Source organism: Aphis gossypii, chromosome 1 (genome assembly GCF_020184175.1).
Source record: "Aphis gossypii isolate Hap1 chromosome 1, ASM2018417v2, whole genome shotgun sequence".
In the NCBI taxonomy this organism is placed as follows: Eukaryota; Metazoa; Arthropoda; class Insecta; order Hemiptera; family Aphididae; genus Aphis; species Aphis gossypii.
Window position 1 is genome coordinate 58,851,492 of NC_065530.1, and position 24,345 is coordinate 58,875,836.

The following is a 24,345-nucleotide window of genomic DNA, read 5'->3' on the forward strand; positions in this document are numbered from 1 at the left end:
ATATAGGTGCCTACATGGCTACATGTCTCGATTACATAATGTGACTTTGGTGTGAATAACTGCAATACTAACAGAGTGTAATATAATATCATAATTCAGAACTCGTCGGGATTAAGATAACGTCAATGAAGCAACAAACAATTTTAGAGTGGCCTGGAGTGTATACATTTAATAATTTTCATGGACAACATAAATCAATGTTAAATAATATTTTAAAATTAATGAAGAACTCCCCGAAGAAAATGCAGCATATTATTTGCGTGTATATTAATATTTTTGTTAATACAAAAAAAAAAGGGAGTGAAATAATTCATAACATAAAATTCAAAGACTTGATTTTACATAATTTATTTAATCATCCCTTTCATGGTCACCTAATAAATGATAAGTGTCTAGGTAGTTAGGTCCATAGTGATGCACGCAAATTGAAAACTAACTCGGGCGCAATGATAAACAAACGCACGTGGGACTCGTAAACAACAACAATAACATTTGGCAGGTTTTCCGACGTCATGTCATATCGGAGTAGTAGTATCGGGACACACGCGTAATAAGCATAAACCAGAATGCAGCTGATGCAGTGTGGTTGCGCAGCTGCTGCTGCTACCGTCCCGCCATTTCCATATTATTATTTTTTTTCCCCCTTCGCTCGGCGATAACGATAACAATAACAAATAACACCACAATCATACAAGACTACGGCAGTGGTGCATAATGCAGCAGCAACCCTCCAGACGACGAGCAACAGCTGCCATCAACACCGCTGCCGCCGTCGTTTTCCCGCGCTTTACCTTTGCCCGACAACAATCGCCCGTTCATTTGCGTTGGTCATACTGTATACTACAGTGTCGCCGAACCGTCGTCACCTGACCCGTACCGGCCAATCCGATGGCTCGGCGCCCTCAATGCCGCACATTTTTCGGTTCTTCTTGATATTAACAACATTTACATTTATCTCGACGACTCGACCGCCGGATGACTCATGTGTGCGCCCTAGCCCGCCAGTCAAGTTTTTATCGCCAGTTTCGAGTTTTTCGCTCGTATAATTTTTTTACGTTCGCGTTATCGTATTTAAATTCCGATTTTACCTTCTCGCAACTATTCTTTCGTTTCTCATTGTTACTGTGCTGTGTCGTTTTCACTTTCCTGATCTGCCCGTGAACACCGTTGTCGTCTATCACTATTCGCTTTCGAAACAGTGTTTTTTTTATCCGTGGTGAAAGTTTTTTTAAAAAAATCTTTGAATCTCACGTCTGTCTGGACCACAGTACCGAAGATTTAAAATGTCACCAGAATCATGTAAGTACTCAAACAATGATTTTAATTTCTACGATATTGTGATATATTAAATACTCCTCTGACTGTGAGGTAGCTTACAATTTTTTTTAAGCAACATTTTAAGCTTATCATCGGATGGCTTGGATTCCTGATTTAATTATTGTATTATGTATATTATTGTCCTGTGACCAATAAGAAATTGCTAATGTTGTAACATAGGTATTTAGGTATACTTTTACAGTTTTACAAACTCAAATGTACCTACCTAATATTATACAATTCAATTTATATAAAGTAGGTAATTAACATTCAAAAAATGAAAAAGTATTTTTTTCTTACAATAACTAGTTATTGTTAATTAATAAAATCTTAAAATAATTTTTGATAGGGCTCAATTTTTTATAGATCCTAGTACTTTTAAATTTTTTATTTTCAATCTATATTGATTTCATTATTATATTTAATTTGAAATGGAAAATCACGGGGAATTCCACCAAATAATTTTATTTAAACATATTTACCTATTTTAATAGCCAAATATTTATTTTTAGTACTAGGTATCATAATTTTTTACCAAATTAGGTAACCTATTTTTTAAATGTATTTATCTACCTATAAGAAAAATAGTTAACAAAACTAAATTTTATGCTATCAATATTATCATTAATCTGAATTTTAAATATTGTGAATATAGTATTTTTGTATTACTTTCATAATCTAATTAAGTATATTTTAATATATTTTTTCAGGTCTTGTGTAACTAAAGACGGCTATAACAATGTTCAATTTGTATGTTGACAAATTATATCTGAAAAAAATAGAATTTTATTTGACCAAACATGGACGGGGTGGACATACAACGGTTTTTCAGCCCAGTTACATTGTTACCTAGACGTTTAAATTTCAATGACTCTGATGAGTCTTCACCTTGTCTTATTGCTGCCAACATTCAAGAGTCTCCTAAAACTCCGCCTAACCATGTACAACATATTCCACCCATGACACCAGCCATTCGAAAACATCGTTCTGCAATTCCACTAAGGTTTGCTGAGCATTTAGCTTCACCTTCAAAAGCTGATTCACCTCAAAAAGATGAATTATCCTATTCACCTCCAATAAAAAGGATTCGTGTCCTTAAATTGGAAGAAGGTATATTGGATCGATCTCAATCTTCTGTAAAATCTAAATTATTTGAAAATAAGAATTCAAATCAATTACTCAATGAACCAACAATATCTAAACCTAAACAATTTAGCATTAACCCATTCTCTCCTGCAGCAACTGACCTACGGTTAAAATGGACAAATAATAATAACAACAATAACAATAATGAATCATCAACACTTGACAACTGGTCTAAAGATTTAACAAATGTTGAACTAACTGATCTTAAAGTATCTAGATACTTTAAAGAATTCAAAGTAGAAGATCTTATTGGAAAAGGAGATTTCGGTGAAGTTTTTAAGTGTATTAATATGCTAGAAGGAATGCCGTATGCTATTAAAAAAACACTTAAGAAGGTAGTAGGAACTAGACGAGAGAATTATGCTCGTAAAGAAGTATATGCGAATGCTGCTTTATTTAGTCATCCAAATATAGTTGCTTATCATTCTGCATGGAATGAGAGTAATTCAGTTTTTATACAACTAGAATATTGTGATGGTGGAAATCTAGATGAAATGATATTTACAAAACATCACAATTTCAATGATGCTGCCATTGAGCGCTTATTATCTCATTTAGCAAGTGGTCTTCATTACATGCATACGTCAAAAATGGTTCACTTAGACATAAAACCTGCAAATATCATGATAAGTCATTCTAAGTTCCTGGAAAAAGATGAAGATAAAGTTGATGGAGATATAGTTTACAAAATTGGTGATCTCGGTCATGTAGCTCACACAGACAATTTAAGTGATGTGGAAGATGGCGATGGCCGATATTTACCTAAAGAAATGTTAAGTGGAAAATATGATAGTTCATCAATAACAAAAGTTGATATATTTTCATTAGGAATGACTGCATATGAAGCCATTTCAGCTTTAAGGTTGCCAAGTGATGGACCAGAATGGCATTTTTTAAGAGATGGATTTGTACCGGATATAGAAGATTTTGAATTAAGTTTACTTATAGCAAATATGATCGACCCAAATCCTCTCAATCGGCCTAATGCTATTGATGTGTACAAAAATGTCACATTAAAAATGTCCGAGTTAACTGAGCTCTCCTCTTTACAGTTTAAAAGAGAATATTTAGCCAGCTGTACAAAAACACGGTCTACTCAATGTTCCCCAACTAATAGAACTACATCTACTTCTAAACGAGTTCCAATAGCTTTAAGCACATGGCATAAAAGGCGTCTGGTTGGACAAAAGTCAAAGCGTTACTATTCATTTTGAAAGTACAATATTGTAACTTACTTTACTCTGTTTTTTCTATGTTTAGATAGTAACTTGAACTCTGTGATGATAATTATAGTTTTTTTTTTTTGTATAAAGGGTCTCAAATTATTTTATATAAAGTCTGTGAATTTTTTATTGTATACGTTTTATAAAACTATGTGATTTTTCTATTGTTACGCTAGTTATAAATAACATAAGTTATTTGTGGTATGATAAATATTTCTTCTCACTGGCTGTGATACAGCATTCTTTAATATTATGATTTAAGTTTTATTATTTTTGCGCATTGTTCATATAAATTGAAGTTATCATATTGTCATTATACTTCTAAAATTCATTTCGGCCTAAAAAAATATTGTTTAAAATTGTATGATTACAAACTTTATTATTAAAGTTCTTTTATTACGGAAAAAAAATAAAATATATAACATTTAAATCTTTAATTTGAATACTTTATGAATTACATAATATTACTAATTTTTAAATCTTATAAACAATTGATATAACAACTAATATTGTTTTAAAACATTAGATACATTATGTTTTGATATTAAATAATTAAAATGTAATGTATATGTTGTATTAATGTTTTACCAAATAAAAATATATAATTTTAATTCTTTTTTATATAATAGTTTTAGTCTTTATAATTTTGATAATATTTAATAAATATACTGGCCAAAATGATTTTTAATGTATAATAGGTTCTTGGTATTATTATTTTTTTTATAAAATTTTTCATTTTTATTTCATTATTTATGTTGAATAATAATATTATCTATTTTAGTAACATTTTTTTTTTCATATGTATAAAACTGTCACTTTGTTAATATTTAAATTATACCCATATTATGAATAAGAAAACAACTTGAATTGCTTAAAATTCATTATGGATAATTTACCTACCTCTTTAAGTTTTATTTATGTTTTGTCATTAAGTTTTATACTGTAATAATTAAGATTATTTTCTTTTCAATACCAACAAAAATACTAGCGTAAATACTATGAAAAAATTAATAACTTGTAATTTATTATTATTGTTAATATTTAGTAACAATCATTTTAATATGTTTAAGTTTATGTTACATTTATGTTTATTAAGCATTATAATTTATTAGTTAAACAAAGTTACTGAACTGTTAAAGAATACCTATGTTCATTTTTAATGTTAAGAGATTTGTGTGTAACAATTGATGTTATTATATTTGATTACAAATAAAAAATAAACACTAATATTTTAAATCGTATTTTGTTTAAATACTTAATAATATATTAGAATGTATATAACATTGATTATGTGTTGTTGATTTGTATTTTGAAAGCTTGTTCTGAAAAAACAAAATATTGTTATTTGCATATAATTCCAACAATATAAATGGATTCATTTAAATTAATGATATAAATCAAATTTAAAAGGAATATTATGATTATTTTGGTTTATATTTGTGGCACACAGACATTATTGCGGTAGGGGTAACTATTTTGCAAGTAAAAAAGTATGATTTTATTTTTTTTATTATTACAAAATAGTAAGAATATAATTTATGTATCTTGGTTTATATGCTTTATACCTAAAAATGCATTCACTAAGAGTATAATTAGTTTTTTTTTATACATAATTATTTTTTTATGATCTTGCTTTTATCTAATCCTAATTAACACATAACCCATCCCCTTTCTGCAATACACTGATCAGACAACAAACCTTGTTCCAAATTCTTTCATCCACAATATTTCCTACTCCACGGTGGTCACAGAATAAATTTTATTTTATTTTCTATAGTGGTTATTAGATGATGAACCTTGCCCCAAATTCTTATGCGTAAAACAGTAATTTATTAAATACCTACAGAACTTAAAACCTTGTCCCAAATTATTTCATTTATTCTCTCTGTTAATGAATACTGTTACCAACTTGAATTAGTACAATTCCATGCTGGGTTTGAAACATAACAGTTAACAATATTCTTACAGTATCCAAGACAAGCCACTAGGCCGAAATATGATCTAAAGTGGTTGGAAATTTAAATTGAGTAAATGATGTCGTCAGAAGCCTCAAGGTTCCAAAACATTTTTTTTTTCACTGAAAACAATAAATTACTTTAACAGTAAGTTTCCATTAACATTCATCATAAAATAAAATATACCGAATGTAATAACACTATAAGAGACTTCATAATTAATGAGAAACAATTATTCAATTACAAACATGTTGTAATTAATGTGATTATTAGTAAATCCTTGTTTTTATAAATTTATCAAAATAAAGAAATTCAGTACTGATGTTCTGTGGCAAAGCCAACATCTATGTTGTGAATTAAATAATTTATTATTCTGTTAATTTTTAATTCATGCTTATAGTCATTATTCTACCATTCAGTATACAACTATTTACACTATATCAGTTCATTAACGATAATATGACATGAACTATGATAATCAGAATCCAAAGAAATGAGAATAACATTTTTGAGAATGTTTATGATTCAGTCAAAGTAATAATAATAGGTATATATAATTTTATATTCAGTAAATTCAGTTCTTGTATTGCTTATTAATTATTTTATAATGCCCTCATCTATTATCAAACCATCAAAGAGTTGGAAACACAATAATTTTAAAACCTTGTATGTAAAATCACAGAACAAAAATATCAAAATATATAATTATTATACAATATAGGCAGTAGGCACAGAATTGAGAATATTCTGTGATATAGGTATATGATCTAAGATAATATTATATATTATGATACATTATCAGCTATGGTAAATGTTACAAACACGAATTAAGATATCTTAATTCGTGGTTACAAACAGTAAGCACAAAACATGTGGTAGATAGTAGATACCTATAATATATTGTATAAGTATTAAATCTGTCTACTGTCTAGATGTCTAATACTCTAATGCACGAATTAAGATAAACATAAATCTTAATTCGTGGTCTCCTCTAACTTTTTAATATATAAGGCATATTTAATATTCACATTTTATCTCTAATAGGCATACAAGATTACAGTTAATAATTTACAGTAATCATTATTATTATCATTAACTCTAGATGATATAATCAAAGTTTGTATTTACAAATAATAGGTAGCATGTAAAGTAAATTTATTTTTCCAAATTTTGAAGTTGATATCGTGAAGTCGGAACTCCTCAAAAACACGAGTAAGATGAATTATTGTTTTGTTTTCTAACTCATTCCGAATAACGGTTTTTATTTGTATTTGCCATTGTGTAATTTAAGAATTCTATATTAATTATTTCATTATTTTTTTAGGGAATTTACAGTAATAGAATTTCAGATAGTACAATATATTAAAATGAATCCTACTCTGTCTATCAAGTGCATACCATTTATTAATAGTTCAAAACGTAATACTATTCGTGGGGTTTTTTGTTTAACTCAGCGTTTCAAATCAGACGATGATAATAATTCAAAAAAGAACCAATTGGCTGTTGAAAAACTAAATGATCTACTGAAAACCATGAAAAAAGGAAATGACACCAATGTGCTCCCTCAACAATCTAAACCTATTGAATTGGCACAACCTAGACAATTGGCTAGAAAAGCGGAAAAAAATAATCAAGAAACCAATGAATCTAAACACAACAAGCCATTAGGTGAAAAATTATCCGACGCAGCCACCAAAGTTGCTGAATCAATTGGAGGTGATACAAATAAAACTAAATCAGAATTATTGAATTTACTGAGAATTTACAACGATGAACCTAATGATTCTTCTGAAAAAAAGGTGAAATCTTCTGTTCAGTTAGATGATCTAATATCTGGAATGAAAATTGATCGTTCCCAACCAAAGGATGTGTCCCTTAACTTAAGTGATGTTGATAGAGCCCAACGAGTAAGAGAATTGATAGGCCATAGTTCTGGTGACTATCAAAGAACTAAAAATTACAAAAAACCAATGGATAATTATGTGCCAATTAGTTTATTTACCAGTGAACCACTTGGTATATTTAAAGATGTTGCTATAAATAAAGATATTCCAATATTGCCTACTTGGGATAGATTACATGAAAAGAGTTTACAAACAGCAGTAACACATCCACCGAAAAATATTTATGAACAAATGATTATTTGGACGGAACAAGGAAAATTGTGGAAATTTCCTATTGATAACGAACAAGGTATGGTTGATGAAAGTGATGTATTTTTCGCTGAACATGTATTTTTAGAACCATTAATTGATGAATGGTGCCCCAAAAAGGGACCAATTAGACATTTCATGGAATTAGTATGTGTTGGTTTGTCCAAAAATCCATTTTTATCTGTTGAAGAAAAAAAAGATCATATTAATTGGTTCAGACAATATTTCTATGAGAAAAATCAATTATTGAATGAAATTGGTGCATTTGAAATTAAGTCATTACCAGAAAATGTTAAGGAGTATTATAAACCTACAATTCCAGACAATTAAAATAAATGAATAAATATTGTAGTGTAGAGCTTATAAAAAGTTAATAAACTATTTGACAAAATATTATTTGTTTTATTGTTCAAAAAACCAACCTTTTATTTATTATAAGTGTAAAAAAACATTTTAAAGCTTAATTTATTGCACAATTTAAAAATTAAATAAACTAATAAAATATTTCTAATAATTTAGTAGAATATTTGTTTAGTATTCTATCCTTTAGATTGAATTATAATAAGGCATATTTATTTGAATGATTTCAAATATTTTAAATAATTAGTAAAAATAATTACCTATCAACATTTAAAAATTAGAAATCAAATTTTTAAAATAGTTTAAATTGTTTTTAATTTGGTACTCAATAACATTTAGAAAAATGTTGTGAATTACATATTATAAGGATTTTTTAAATGTTCAATATTTTATACCAGTGATTTTTAACCTGTGTTCTGTGGCCCACGGGTGGTTCGTGGTACTCATGTTTGAGATCCACGGAACTTTAACACATAACACACATCAATAGGTAACAAGATACAATTATAAATGTGTATGTTTTGTTTTTTCTAATTATTTAATTTGCAATATAAAATAATTATTATAATATATTTTGGTTTTGATAACATAAGATGTAAATAAAAGGTATTCGAAAAAAATTAGTAAGGTGGTCTACGATATTTAAAAAAATTTCATTTGGGGTCTGTGATCTACAAAAGGTTAAGAACCATTGTTTTGTACAATAAACTATTGTAAAACAGACAAAACTGATAAAAAAATAATCAATATACATTTTTCAAAAGAAAAGATATTACTGTAATGTTTGTTTAATTGTTTGAAGCAAATTATTTTATTTACAAATAAAATATAATAAGTGGTGTAAGGGGTTTGCCCCCTCCCCAAAAAAAAACCTAAATATTCTATATAATGGTTAGAACAAAATAAAAATGAAGTACTAATAACTCGTAATTTGTATCATAAATATATTATAACCCCCCGAAAAAAATTGTACCTATCTGCGCCACTGCTTAAGTCATGTAGCTCTGTTCTTGCATAGCCGATTCATTTGATTTTAAATGAATCATACAGCTTAGGGTTACTTTTTCAATATTTATTTGGAAAATAGGTATCTTTTATAACGCCAATACACGAGTCTTGAAATAAGTATAATGTCTCTAATCATAGAACGATTTTTAAGATTTTTAAAATTTGTTTTTACCTAGGTACCTAACCTATTCCAGTTATTCCACAAATATTTAAAGCTCGTGTTACTAAAAAAACTGTTGTTAATTATGTATTTATGTCCCCCGTCATATACAAAAACAACTTATACTGATTTAAGACTAAATATGTTGATTTCGACTAATACAGAATACTTTACTTTATCAGACTTAAATAAGTACTTTCGGCCTTAAATTAATGTATCCAATTGGAGTAGGTAATTCAGTAATTGGAAACTATTTATACTGATTTTCAAAAAATCGTTTGATAAATAAATCACAAAATTCTTTTATATAATATATTATTTTATCTTGGTATCCATGTAAGTTTTTTTAATTGGTTAAAATCTTACTTATTTTTTTAAATTTTTAAACCGACTTGATTCAACCATTTTTAAGCCTTTTCCATTCATATTAACGCTTTTATTAAAATAAACTTTTAAGATGCTAGGATTTATTAATAGAAGAATGATTAATTTAAAAAATACCAAAACCTTCAAAATATTATACTTTTCCCTCGTAATATAGTTTGGATCAATTATTTTTCCTACCATAGTTTTTCACGTATCAGTCTTATTAAAACTGTCCAGTATACATTTTTAAAATTATTACATTTTAAATGTAGGTGGGAACTCGTTTCAAAAAACTTGTACAACTTAAAAATTACCTAATTGGGATTTACAATTTGCAAGTCTAGGATATCATATTATTCATATTCATATATGATTATAATGATTATATATTTATATGACCTATTAAATGATCTTATTAGTTATTATTCTTATTCATTCTTCAGACACTATCCTTGATTGGTTTCAATATAATCAATCACCAATTAAGAAAATCTAATTTATTCCGTGTTCCATTTTATAAAAACAATTGTACTTTCACTTCATTTTTCCCCAGAGCTCTTTCATTGGCAACCGTTGAACAGTATAACGGGTTATGTTGATTTGTATTTTCTTCACGTTATTTTCAGCCAGAATGATTTTCTTGTTTCGTGAATTATCTAGTAAACTTGATTTCGGTTTCATTATTACCGTTTTATATTATTGTAAATACTTATAAGTACTATATTTTTTTTTATCTTTGTTCTGTATACATATAAGTTAATTTAATATTATACCTTCTGACATCTATTAAGTTTAAGTTTAAACCTCAAACCTGTACTCACTATATATTGTTACTTGTTAAAGCGTTTTATATGACCTGTTATTTATTTAAAATAAAATATCATGGATGATGCTTATTAAAACAAATTTAATTACGGACAGTTTAAACTAAAAATTAGGAATATTATATCCAAAATTTGTTTTATTTTGAGTACAAAGTAGTAGGTACCTACTTATATCTTCTTCTGGAATACAGTTAAAAAATTATTTTTAAAACAACGAGTTGTATAACATAACAAAATATTACGTTTTATTTGAAAATTATAACAATACTATGTGAGAAGTCCTGAATACTGCAGTAAATTCGTATAACTCGTAATATTAATACTATTTACTTGAGTTAGAGAGTCTATTTAATATATATATTATATAGACTCTCTAACTTGAGTTATTACTTAATAGCACTAATATAATAGTAATTAATAATAGCACTGCAATGAAAAACGAAAGAGGTGTCACCTTATCTCCTCTGATGATGTAGAAGTATAATGTATAAGTATGATGTATGCTTATCAATATTATCATATTATTTTTGTTTTAAGGTTTTTTTGGTTATGTATAATTTTTTTTTAAATTGTTAGAAATATCAAAATATTATTAATTGTTATTACTTAAAACTTTATCAATTCATATAATATTATTATATTCTATACACAGATGTATAAACATTAAACATAATATACGTTTATAATTTATATACCTGTGATTCCATATTCTAAATACAGAGCAAGAATAATTCTAAAAAACGATTTATTATAATTATCATTTATCTTAAATCTTGGTATAAACATATAATTAATTAAATAGTTGTTGTCATTAAACTATGCTGTGATATGTTTTTTAGTACTAGTTCGTCAGTTATTAAATTTTATTTATTTTAATAGTATTTTGTTGTGAAAAATTAACCTAATGCATAGATATGAGGTAGCTTTAATGATGAATGAAAATCGATTAACAAATAGCTTTAAAAGTTATGTTGGCTGGGATGATGACGAACAGGTAATTTTCTTAGGTATTATTTTAATACTTAATATATTAAGTAATAATACAAAAGGTATAATATATTATAAGAAACAGTAAGTCAGTAACCATTACATTTTAGTACTAAGAATAATGTTAATAATATTGTTTTGGTATAAATTTTAGACTATATGATCATTGTAAGTTCTGAACAATTTTCGCATTGTATACCCTGTGTACATTTATAGTTAATTTTGAGTTTTCTATAAAAATATTTTTGGGAGTTTTTATGATATCTTCAATAAGATTATAAAAGGTTACTTATTTGTCTAACAGTTATTTAAAAATATTTATTATTATTTGTATAAAAAGTGATACAATTTCTTTTAACTCTTAGGTAGTTAGAATTTTTTAATATTTTTACTAGAGAAAATGTTTTTTGTTGAAACTAACTAATATCCGATTATTATTTACTTTATACATATTATATTATTGTCAGTCATGATTAGTTGGGCACGTAGAAGTCATTTATACTTTATGTTTAATCCAATCATAAAGTTTTATTCAAAGTTCTATTTTAAATATTTTGAAATTATTATTTTTTTTTTCGTAATGGCTGTTGTAAAATTGTTGTCTATTGTATCTAACTAACATGTTTCTTCATATCTTTGACTAACAAATTAAAAATATAAATGACTATTTAATTATAATCTATATAAATAGATAGAAACAATACAATTTACAGTATCCTTTTGAGTAATTTTATTAAATTATGTATTAATTTTTAGATTTCAAGTTGTGAAACATCATTTATTGAGCAAGAATTTTCACCTAAACTCCATCCAGGTATTTAAAAACAATGTATTTATTTGTAATAAATTGATATGATTGTATATCTATAGTATTAGAAATGTTAAGGTATTCTATAAATTAGATTTATAGATACTTAATAATATATTTATTGTTATATTAATTATTTATTTGAAATAATTCTAAAATTAAATTTTTTTCTTGGGTTTTAACGGATTTTAGTAATACAACCAATTCTCCCTGTCAGCTGCTCTTGCTTTCCAGTCAGAACCATGTCTTCCCATCTTATATGGGACTATCTAAGAGATCTTTTCTTTGTGGATTTTTTGTCAATACCATGTGTAATAATGGGTTGTGACTCCGCCTGGCATGACCAACCCATTGTAATCTCTTACCATAGGCGTGCACACGGGTATTGCTGGTTATGCTATAGCAATACCTGTGGGCTGTAAACACTCACAATTTTTATTTTTTCTGACTAAAAATAGTTAGTAATGTGGTAGTTAAAATTTACAAAATAAGAAACATTACAAAAAAACGTCTAGCATTGTATTAATAATAATAATAATATGTACTGACGTATTGTATAAAATAAATTAAATTTTTGTATTTAATCAAATAAATAATGTATTGACTTATTATATATAATTTTTAGCAACACTACCACTAAGTCCTGTGCACGTCTATGACTCTTACTCTAGATTGTATTTAATATGTTCAGTTTCTGAATGAGTTCCCCTAATTTTTAATTTTAACTGAACCAAAGATCTTTCTTAAAATTCTTCTATCTCAAACAATCAGTTTATATTTTTCCATTTTACTAAATGTCCATATTTTTGCTCTGTAACTAATTATTATAATAGTGTAATATATACAATATAAGCTGCTTATTTGAAACAATTAGGGCCCATTAAGTTGTTTTTATATGAAAAATAAAAAAACATTAAAATTAATAAAATGTAAATTTCATTTGATTATACCTAACCAATAGCATTTTTTAAATAATGTTTTAGTTGTTTAAATATTGAAAACTATCTCTTCAGAATATCTGTTGGAAGTTAGTGACATGCAAAAAATCTGAAAATGTTTATAAATATTAGGAAAAATATGTTTATTATATAATGAAAGTTCTTACTGTTCTATAATCTATATTATAAGCAGCTGGAGTGTAAGAAACCAAATAGCGAAAAAAAATTATAAAACTTAATTGTATCATGAGCATATTCTGCCTTGCAAATTAAAACAATAATAATTATAATTATAATCCTTAATAAAACAAAATACCATTAATAGATATATATATATATATGTTGGTATAAAGTGTGAAAAGTTAAATCTTTAAATTTAAAAATATATTGTTGTAATATTACAGGTGAAATGATAATTGCTGAAGCACAAAGTGTTTTATTATTCACTCCAGTTAATGAACAAAAAACTGGAATATCAGGTGTTTTGTTTGTTACAAATTTCAGACTTTCTTTTGTTACATCAAATGAAAAACATTTAAAGGTAAATTTTAAATTTAATATTATTTGTATATTGTTATTTAATTAAAAACATTTTCAGGAAACATCATATCAAGAAAATTTGCTTTTGGGTCAATATGATGTATGTCTTTCCAATATAGATATTATTTATTTATTAACTGGGGACAAAAAAAAAAGACTTATGATAGGTCATCGTTTTAATGATAAAGTCAAAGGATTACATATTATTTGCAAAGTAAAAGAAACAATATTTTATTTTATTTTAAAATTTATAATTAATAAGTATTTATTTATGAAAATAGAATATGCGAACATTATCATATAGCTTTAAATTTTCACCACTTGGCCATGGTAAAATATTAGCAAATGCCTTATTGCATCATGCATTTCCAAAAAGACATCAGCTATTATTTGCTTATGACTACAGGTAAATGATTATTATTAAACAATTTAGTTGTAATTGGTTTTTAGTTTTTAACAATCAACTTAAATAATAAATATAATATATATACATTTGTTTTTTATGTTAATCTTGAGAATTTAAATTTAATATTTATGTAGTGTAGCCGCTGGTATACTTCTTTAATCATATTCTTTATTGCTATTGTATCCTTAAATACCACATATGCTTATCGTAAACAATATTTACAGATTTTATATTTCAAATTTCAAAATAAAAATTATATCTAAAATTTTTTTGGTGTTTATGGTGTTTATATATTACTAGATAACTTTTTTTGGAATAATTTTTATTTTATTTTTTTTACTTTATCTCATTTAAAAAAAGTTTTAATACATATAATGTAATAAGACTATTTAACAATATAAATTATTTATAATTCAATCATTATTCATTAAACTTAACATTTAAGTTTCACAGTTTATTATAAAAATTATTGCTAGCAATATTAATCATATTGTAAGTAGGTAACCTATTGAAATGGTGAATTCTGTTATTATTAAAGCAGAATCTAGACAGACAAAAAAAAATGAAAAAAGGTTTGTGTTTTTAAAACTATTAAAATAATATGTCTATGAAGGGAAAGTAATGTCGAGGTTTAATTGTCTTTTGTTTTTGCTAAGCCTTAGCTATTTTACTATGTGTGAACTGTATAAAATTGTCTATATTGTTCAATATATCCTAATGTCAGGTTGCATGAACAATGTGAACTATAACTAAAAATATTTAAATAAATCAATAATGAGCTAATGATTCTTTAAACATGATTTAGTTGACATTAATAAGTCCATTATATTTTAGTATTCTATTAAATCTATTAAATTTTTATGCGACCCGGCTTAATGTTATCAAAGAATTAAAAACAGTATCCTAAGTTCTAAAATTTATATATTTCTTTAAGTAGGGAGCCAAATGTTCAAAGTAGATATTCAACACCTACATTTAGATGTCGTGATGATTGGGAAAAAGAACTTCAACGTACCAAATGTTTTGGTTGGACTTTAAATTCATCTAATAATAAATTCCGTTTATCTCCAAGGTAAATTAATACTTCATATAACTATAATTATTTTTATAGACAAATAATATGTTTATAGCTTGCCACAGTATATTGTTATTGGATCTGCAGTTATTGATACTCATTTACGAATAGCAATGCAACATTTTCGAGATGGACGACTACCAACTTGGTGTTGGAGTACTGTAAATGGAGCCACATTATCTAGAAAGGCAGATGTTGTGGATCCGTCAAATCTAACTCAAGAAAATGCTATGTTAGAAATAGTAAGGAAATCACATCCTGGCCTTCTTAGACCTTTTATAATGGACTTAACCAAAAATTTGCCATCGCCAAAAGATGTTAATCAGAGTTTTATTAAATTACGAGAACTGTGTGCCCCTGGTTTGTTTTAATAATTCATACATAGTTATTTATATTCATTATTAATATTAAAAATGGATTTATTATATTAGAAAGTGCACGGCAGTTTTGGGTGCAAGATAACCATTTTTATTCTCTTTTGGAAGCCAGTAAATGGTTACAGTATGTTTCGAGTTGTCTTAGCTCTGCTCTAACAACTGCTAATAAGCTTAGTAGGAATGAGTCAGTTGTATTACAAGGTATGCATACTTACATTTTTAAATAGAGATAAATCATAACAATTTTAAGGTTGGTGTCACACTTGCAGAATATCCTCGGAGAAATAATCGCTATATGTAGCGATTTTATTTTTCCTTTGGGGAATTCTGCTGTAATGTGTCCAGTAGTATTTAAATATATAAATTTTGATATTGCGAAAATTCCGCTGCGGATATTCCATGAGTATGACACTAGCCTAAGGCACTTTATAAGACTTATATTAGGTATTCCTTGAATTAAGATAGTACATTATACAACATATTCTATACTATAATTATATTTTATTATTATTTCTTACATCTTTAATTTAAAAATATTACTAATTAATCCATTTAAAAATACATAAATGTTTTAATTTTATATTTTTTTCTGTTCTATGATGTTTTTAGAATTTGAAGGGAAGTAATTAAAAATTAAAATTAAAATAATGTGTAGTTTTTAGTATATATATACATAAATAGTAGTTAAAAAATGCTTTAGTTTTCAATTTTGAACATATTTTTCTTTCTGTAGAACATTGGATTTAATTTGTACTTTAGTAAGGTTAAAATTGAAAATTAAAATTCCTAGTTTTTTGTAAAAATAAATTGGAAAAAAAATAGAAAAAAATGAGAATTTTTAAGCAAAATCAGTTTTTGATAAAAACAAATTTTTTTCTTTGTGCAACAGAAACAAATGGCTATAAGTACTTGCAATTTTCACAAAATATTCATGTAATCATTTTCTATAAATATATATCAATTCTTTTTAAGCTATTTATTGACGTGAAATTTTCCATTTTTATTAATTTTATTTTTGGAAATGTCAACAAAAAAATATTTACTATATAATGCACGATTTGTATAGCTAAGGTTTGTAAATGTAATACAAAGTCCTCTATAAGCAGTTCTTACTGAAACCCAAAAAAAAAAAATTCTAACAAATAAATCAAAAAATGTTTGCAAGTTCTATAATTAAAATTCTACATTAATAACACGTCATAGTGTCATAGTGAATACTAAAAAATTATTATTATTATGTTTTAGAACGAGATGGGCGTGATTTATGCTGTGTAATCTCTAGTTTAGCACAATTGATGATAGATTCTCATTTTCGATCCATTGTTGGATTACAAACATTAATCCAAAAAGAATGGGTTGTTATGGGTCATCAATTCTGTACAAGACTTGGTCATGTTAATAGTACTGATTCTGTTAAAGTAAAGTATATATATATATATATTATATTTAATATAAATTATTTGTATAATACTATACATATAGTATATATTAATAATTATAGTTTCTGAAATTTGGCTATTTTATATGATTTTATATGTTCAATGAATGAATTATTTAAAAGTAATTAAAAATATTAGACATATTTTTTTTTTGTACGTAGGAAAAATATACTTTGGTTTTCAACTTCAATATCTTTTCAGATAAGATAATGAATACAGTTGATATGTTTGAGAGGTCTAAATTAGGTACTTTCTTAATACACAAGACTACATTCTTTGCAAAATATTCAAATATCACAATCCTGTTATCTAAAATTTGTCCAATTTTTAATTATCATAGATTACCTCATTTTTATTTAAATTAATCATTTTTAATTCTTTATGAGTTTTTTGAATAAGTATTATGAATAGCCCATATTCAAAGAATAAAAAAAAATGAAATTAAGAAAAGATTTAAGCACCATAATATTCATTCACATATTTTATAAGGCCGCACATGATACGCATTGAATAATATATACAATAATATTATTATTATCATCCATAACTATCAATTATCGAGTAAAATGTAAATGTAATATAAAAAAAACACAAAATTACAAAAACTAATAATATATATAAGATAGATAATTGTAAATTGCAACTTTGGTCCTTATGGATATCATAAAAATATTGTGATAGTCAGGATAACAGAGGTAGTTTTGGGCAGTGGTAATAATAATAGTCGTAGTCTAGTATAACAAGGAATTACACTAAATTAAAAATTACCAACTGTTTAAATTAAGAATTTTACGCATAACTAGTTTTTGATGAAATCAATTTTTCTATTTCAAAATTGAATATCTGTATAAGATGTAATAATAATATAAATATACAATAATAATTAAATAACTAAAAACATAGGTGCCGTTCTTACAATGTCCGGTTAAAACTAGCCGGTAGAATTCTATCATTTAACACGCCATGATAAATTATTCTGGTTAGCATTATCAGGCACTAACCAAACATTGTAAGAACGGCCCTTAACCACATAATTTAACAATTGATAGTATATGATAATTTTAATTCAGAATTTATGAATAATTGTAGAATTTTACTTTGCTTGTTTAGTCGTTTTCATGTTTTAAATTTAATTTCTTATTTTCTATTATTACTTCAATTATACTCAAATTAAATAAAGTTATAATTATCAAAACTATTAAAATTCTCATTAAGGCTACAATGCAAAATACTAAAAAGACCTAATTATTATTTGTTACTAAACCCCACACTTGTCAAAAGTCTGAATACCTAGATAAAGTAGTATTGTGTTATAAGATGTATTGGAATTGTGACCAAAACAACACTTAATACATATTACACTATAAATATTAAATCTTGTATTAATTAATTATGAGCAATAATATTAGTCTCTGGTGAGTAATAATTGTTAGGTATTAAAACAACTTAAGGATTAAATATTTTTATTTTGAAATTCCATGATAACAATACAGTACTATATGTATATAAAAAAAGAATGAATATAATATAATATAATATTAAAAAAAAAAAAAATGATTATGTAAATTAAAATATAAATAAAAAATTTTATTTAAAAACATTGATATTCTTCTTCATGATATACTGTCCAATCTTGACAGAAGTCATCTCCATCTGCTTTATATCGTTCCTCTAAATTCTCTACACAACTTTTTATATCAATTTTTAACTGTTCAGGTAATTCTAATTCATTAATTTCGGTATCTCTAATATTGTTAGCCAAAAGTCTTCTGGAAATTGTGTATGTACAAAGTTCTTGTAAAGTATATAATGGAGTGTTAATTTTAACTATGATTGGTGGGCATTCATGTTTTTGGTAATGAAAAATTTTTTTTCCATTCGCTAAAAGATATCTCTTTGTTATATGGTCAAAAAATTTCCAACTAGTATTAATGTCTTCTGGATCATTAAGATGATATTCAGGTTCATCAAACAGTAAGCAAGTTTCACATTCAAAATTTTCATCATAAGGTCCCTTTTTCCATATATTAATGTCTGATCCAATGCAATTTACAAATTTAATGCCTCCTTCATTATTATCCATAATCTAAAATTAAAAAAAAAAAAAATTATTTATATATTTACTGTTATTTTTTGTTATTGATCGATCCTATCTTATTTTTTTCTAATTAAGTATTGCAAATTCTAACTGGGATTTTAATTAATAGATTATAATTTGCATCTAGTTGATATATATATAAGTATTCAGAATTTGTTATTATAAATTATTTCATATTAAAATGCCTTGATACTTTTCACTAAAAAATATCAAAATATTCTTACCATATAATAATAAGAAAAAATAAATAAAAAAGTTTTGTTGTTATTAAAATAACTATTAGTTATTAGCTGTATAATTTATTTTGGAATCACCAAAAATTTAATGAATGTATATTTATTGCAAAAATGTATGATATATAGTACAATTCAGAGTACCTACACCCTCATTTACCTTAAATAATCATTAAACACGTCATTAAATAAACTGTACCTTTAAAATCATAAAATTCAATTTTTATTTAACAAATATATTTTTTCTGTTATATATTAATCGAAATAATTTTATATTCAAAAAAATAGTTACATTAAGATAAAAAAATAAATAAATCACGATTATAATTATTTACCTTTAATCTTTGACACATAAATAAAAATAAATTAGAATATAATATTAATTAAATATTAACTATTTATTGTTATCTGTTGATAAGAAAATACAAGTTGATTACAGTGTGTACTTGCAAGTTTTGACTATATATATAAACATATTATAATACCAACTGTGAATCATAACAATTATATTAGAACTACTAGAGCTATCTACCTTCTAGATTTTTAGAAATAATAAACCATATCGATATTATTTTGTTGATTTTGTTTTTGCGGATAAATAGAATTAATAATTCCGAAAACTGTAATAAAATCAAATATTATATAAATTTAAATAAATATGGTTAAAAATGATTTCTAGTCTATTTACTAACATAGCTAAACAATTAATGTATATTGTATAGCAGTGTTTCTTAAACTGTGTTCCGCGAAAATCACTTCAGGGTTCCACGAAACTTGAGCGCTTTTTTCAACATTTTCAAGAAAATTACTTTAAAAAATCTAACCAAAAATTAGTAGCGGCTAGCGGGGAAGAATGTTTGTGTATTAAAACTATTGAAACAGAGCAGGGGTTCTAATTATCGAACTGTAGTAACTTATTGTTGAAAGCTAAATAAAAATAGGTAACATTTGTTTTAAAAAAACTTAAGGGTTCCCCGATAAAAGTAGACACAAAAAAGGGTTCCACGGATAAAAAAGTTTAAGAAACACTGCTGTATAGTATTATAATCTGTACCAGTTAACAAACTTAAGTTACAATAAGACCTAACCTAATCTTGGGAATTCTAATTATTACGATTCGATTCCTTTAATAAATATCCCCGCGAAATAATAAACTTAGAGATTTTTAAAAAAAAAAAAAAACTATATCAATATTTCGATTTTTTTACAATATTATATTTCAAAAAGTTATGTGTCCCGCTAGTTAAAAAAAAGTCCCAACCATACTCTGTTGTTCAATAGGTGTCGAGTGAATTTCGTAATGGCGGAGTAATGCTTGTTAAAATACAAATAAATACTTGTATTTACTTTTGATCTTCGAAAATACCAACTAGATGCGATTTTTTATCAAAAGCTCCCCTTAAGTTAAAAGTTGAAGGACTGCTCCAAAATTGGATGACAGGCACAAAAAAAAAATAAAACCCATAATAATAATCAATATTTTTAAATACCTACAATAAATAATAGTATCCAAATAGCTAGAATTAGTTCGATAAAATTATAATATTTTTAAATATGTTTTAATGTTTAATCTTTCAGTATACTTAAATTTACCCACTAGAGACAGCTTTAAACACAATGATATCTCTAGTAGGAGTATTTCCGTGTAAAACTAACGAGTAATACAATACCTACTACAAATGACCATTATACGATTAATTTTATAATAATATACCTAATAAATTATTTTTCCGGACTTTTATACTTTTATACCGTTTACCACAATATTTGTGTTTATTGTTATTTAAAATTCTAAAATTTTCAAATTTTTACATAGGTACATCATGTATCTAGTATTTATGTAAATTTTTTCTATTTTACTGCTTTATTTAATTTAGTCCTTAGACTATATAGACAAAAAATACCATGAAATTTGTTTTTATATTTTCTTCTTCTTCTTCTAAGGCGTCTTAAAAACCAATAAGGTCCATTGTACATTGCTGCAACGACAACGGCTTTCCACTTTTCCCTGTTTCTTAACATTTCCTCCGTATTTTCCATGCCAATCAACTTGAGATCATCCTTAACTCTATCAACTCACCGTTGTCTGGGTCTCCCTCGGGGCCGTTTTGTATTTGGTTTCCATTTTGTTATACTCCCCAGTAGTCCTTCAGATCTCCAAATATGACCGGTCCATCTTATTCTGCTACTCTTCATAACTCCTATAATATCGGCTTCTCCAATTAATTCTCTTAACTATTCTCTTAACGACAATATTCATTATTATATATGTTTAAAATAACTATATATTTTTTTATTAATACGTATTATTTACACTTATATAGGTAATATGTTGTTATTTAAATTAATATAGACATTTTAATGTAAATTTATCATCATTTTTTAGTACCTATCTAGTGGTTATTTTTTCGCGGTACCAAATATTACAACAGTTCAGTGAAAGTAATTTCACTGAGCTGTGTAACCCTTAACCTATCAATATACTTAGGTAATATTTAATTGTAACAATTACATGTCATATTATTTATTAACATGCTATTATTAAAAATAAAAATTGTTTTTTTATATACCTAGCTATATAACAAATTTTCTGCTATCAACAAATGTTTAATATTTAGTTACTGTAAATTTCATTAGCCAAATCTCTTTTCGTGTTTATATTTTATGATAGATATCTAGGTTAGTGTATGGTACTGTAGTGCTGAAGCCTACTATTTAGCCAATTTTTTGATCTTATTGAGTTGATTAAAACCTTTGTTTATGTGTTACTGAATTTCTTGTTATAAGTAATGCAGATTAATACAAAACTAATATTAACTTCATAAAAAATAAAATACATTCATTACATTCAATGAAACTATAAAGATGAGGAAGTTGGGTTTCAGCAATATAACTATTCTCAGTGATGGGAAAGTTCTTTATAAAAATGAACTTATTCAAGTTCAAGACATTAAATATGAACTAGTTCAAGTTCATATTATTATCAAGAATAAAAAAGTTACTAAATAAAATGTGTTAAATTGCCAAGTATATAACTATGTCCATGAAAATTAAATTGTCAATGAGCAATCCCAAAACTTTTAAGATCATAATAAATAAGAATTTAGTTCACGTTTAAATTCATTTCTTGAAAATTGAACTTGTTCATGTGAAGTTCACACAATATGAACGAGTTCAAATGATCGCGTTCTTTCCCACCACTGACTATTCTCTATAATATTTATTTATTATTATTTACAAAGATTATAGTATATTTTTAGATTAATTAAATATTGAAACTATAGACATAGTAATTCCTTATATTATGGTTGTATTTTCTTACGTAGATTGCTATCTATTAATTATTGACCATTATATGGACAAAACTCAAAAGCAAATATTATTGTTTTACATTTATGTTTATTAATTCAACAATTTTTATTTAACTATATTTTTCAGTCACCATTATTATTGTTATTTTTGGATTGTGTATGGCAACTACTTCAACAATTTCCTTCAAAATTTGAATTTACTGAGACCTACTTAACTACTCTTTGGGATGCATCACATGTTTCCATATTTGATACATTTTTATTTGATTGTGAACGTGATCGCCATTGTGCTACTAAGGTTTGAATATTTTATTCAATTCTCAATATTTCTAGCTTATAAAATAATTTTATACAGGATATTAGCCCACTGATGTTACGTTCTATATGGGATTGGGAAGAACAATTCATGGATCATGATTTAATCCAATTTCATAATCCTCTTTACAATGCCTCTAAAGTTAAAGACGATCTATTAAAAGTATCAACAGAAATTTCATGTCTTAGTATTTGGACACAGTGTTACTATAGGTTTTTGCCTACTCTAGAAATATCAAACGGAGGAAAACCATTAGTAAGTGTCAAATTTTATTCATGTTTACTTTTAAAATTATTAAAATTATTTTATATAATTAATAATCAAAATAAAATTTTTTAAATTTTTTATCTTAGGAAGATTTTGCAGTCAGGGCACTAATAAATATGAGCGATAATGATTCCAAGGATACTCAAGAAGTCTGTACACCATCTAACATCGGATCTTTTTTTCCGTTTACTCATTGGAGATCTAGCAATTCAGTTCCTCCATCAACATTAACAATCAGCTCCTTATCTTTAAACACTAGCGATTTACAAATGGAAACATCATTGGTTGAAATACCTGAACATCTATAAATAAACAATTGCATAAAAAAATTTTCATTATAGTTTTTCTGATATAAATTTTAGTTCAATTTTAGTTCATAATTTTTTTTTTTCGACAGGCTATTTGTATCATATAAGTCTAATTTTAATACTACAGATAACCATATAAAATAAAATAATTGTACAATACATTTAAAAAAACTAACATTTAGTAAATATTTCTATTGACACAAATTCTAAAATAATACACTTGCAATTATTAACAAAAGAAAACATAGTATTATTGAATGTTAAAAAATATATCTATATTTTATTTAAATTTTTCTGTTTTAGCTGAAAATGAATCTATATGTGTTTGTGTGTGTATATGTGTTGTTACCTAAGTACTGTTATATCTATAATAATTTATTTTTAAAACTATTTTTTACAGTTTAATTTTAAAATATTTTATTTTTGTAAGATATATTGTGTTATTGTTAAGTTTTTTTTAAATACTGTTTATGTATTAATTTATTTGAAAAAAAGTATTGGTACAAATCTGTATTAAAATCAAAAATGTGATATATAATAAAAACTAAACAGGAAACATGATATTCAAAGTTTAAATAAAACTTTTATACATAACCACTGATTTTTTTTGTCTTAAAATACTTTCTATACTCTATTCCAAATATGTAGACTTGCATGACCGACTAAAACCGATTGATTGACGGCGCGTATCTCCTCCAATACTGACCAATCACAAAGCATCTAGTATCCG

At 25.7% G+C, this 24,345-nt stretch overlaps 4 protein-coding genes across 9 annotated transcripts in view; 3 read left to right on the forward strand and 1 right to left on the reverse strand.

Annotated features, from left to right (window-relative positions):
* Positions 1-24,209, forward strand: part of LOC114128534 (myotubularin-related protein 10) — a 28,395-nt gene extending 4,186 nt beyond the window's left edge. The window contains exons 1-12 of one of the 3 annotated variants that reach the window (XM_027993058.2): positions 11,162-11,506; positions 12,256-12,313; positions 13,650-13,786; positions 13,844-13,999; positions 14,067-14,191; positions 15,126-15,263; positions 15,322-15,626; positions 15,698-15,844; positions 16,889-17,061; positions 22,852-23,022; positions 23,080-23,295; positions 23,394-24,209. In XM_027993058.2, coding sequence (XP_027848859.1) covers positions 11,417-11,506; positions 12,256-12,313; positions 13,650-13,786; positions 13,844-13,999; positions 14,067-14,191; positions 15,126-15,263; positions 15,322-15,626; positions 15,698-15,844; positions 16,889-17,061; positions 22,852-23,022; positions 23,080-23,295; positions 23,394-23,615 — 1,938 coding nt within the window. In that variant the 5' untranslated portion in view covers positions 11,162-11,416 and the 3' untranslated portion in view covers positions 23,616-24,209. Of the gene's footprint in view, positions 1-11,161; positions 11,507-12,255; positions 12,314-13,649; positions 13,787-13,843; positions 14,000-14,066; positions 14,192-15,125; positions 15,264-15,321; positions 15,627-15,697; positions 15,845-16,888; positions 17,062-22,851; positions 23,023-23,079; positions 23,296-23,393 lie in introns of those variants that run through there. The other 2 variants (XM_027993059.2, XM_050198030.1) reach the window with 2 other exon arrangements.
* LOC114128556 (wee1-like protein kinase 1-B) lies at positions 934-4,878 on the forward strand. The gene is made up of 2 exons (XM_027993093.2): positions 934-1,299; positions 2,028-4,878. Exon 2 carries the CDS (start codon positions 2,118-2,120, stop codon positions 3,675-3,677), a length of 1,560 nt encoding a protein of 519 aa, XP_027848894.2. The 5' UTR covers positions 934-1,299; positions 2,028-2,117; the 3' UTR covers positions 3,678-4,878.
* Positions 6,047-8,187, forward strand: LOC114128568 (28S ribosomal protein S31, mitochondrial). Of its 2 annotated transcripts, none has more exons than XM_050198031.1 (3): positions 6,047-6,188; positions 6,686-6,853; positions 6,966-8,187. In XM_050198031.1, the coding sequence occupies exon 3, from the start codon at positions 7,009-7,011 to the stop codon at positions 8,122-8,124; it is 1,116 nt and encodes a 371-aa protein (XP_050053988.1). In that variant the 5' UTR covers positions 6,047-6,188; positions 6,686-6,853; positions 6,966-7,008; the 3' UTR covers positions 8,125-8,187. The 2 variants fall into 2 exon arrangements, with proteins under 2 accessions (XP_050053988.1, XP_027848908.1); XM_027993107.2 differs by having other exon boundaries at positions 6,744-6,853.
* LOC114128535 (uncharacterized) lies at positions 18,529-19,833 on the reverse strand. Of its 3 annotated transcripts, none has more exons than XM_027993060.2 (2): positions 19,749-19,833; positions 18,529-19,168 (listed from the first exon to the last, which is right to left on the reverse strand). In XM_027993060.2, exons 1-2 carry the CDS (start codon positions 19,764-19,766, stop codon positions 18,674-18,676), a joined length of 513 nt encoding a protein of 170 aa, XP_027848861.1. In that variant the 5' UTR covers positions 19,767-19,833; the 3' UTR covers positions 18,529-18,673. The 3 variants fall into 3 exon arrangements, with proteins under 3 accessions (XP_027848861.1, XP_027848862.1, XP_027848863.1); XM_027993061.2 differs by having other exon boundaries at positions 19,613-19,762; XM_027993062.2 differs by lacking the exon at positions 19,749-19,833 and adding an exon at positions 19,574-19,705.
* Positions 24,210-24,345: the final 136 nt, after the last annotated feature.

Excerpts from the sequence above, each read along its gene's own strand:
- LOC114128556 (XM_027993093.2), top strand. The coding sequence starts at position 2,118 with ATGGACGGGGTGGACATACAACGGTTTTTCAGCCCAGTTACATTGTTA.
- LOC114128568 (XM_050198031.1), top strand. The coding sequence starts at position 7,009 with ATGAATCCTACTCTGTCTATCAAGTGCATACCATTTATTAATAGTTCA.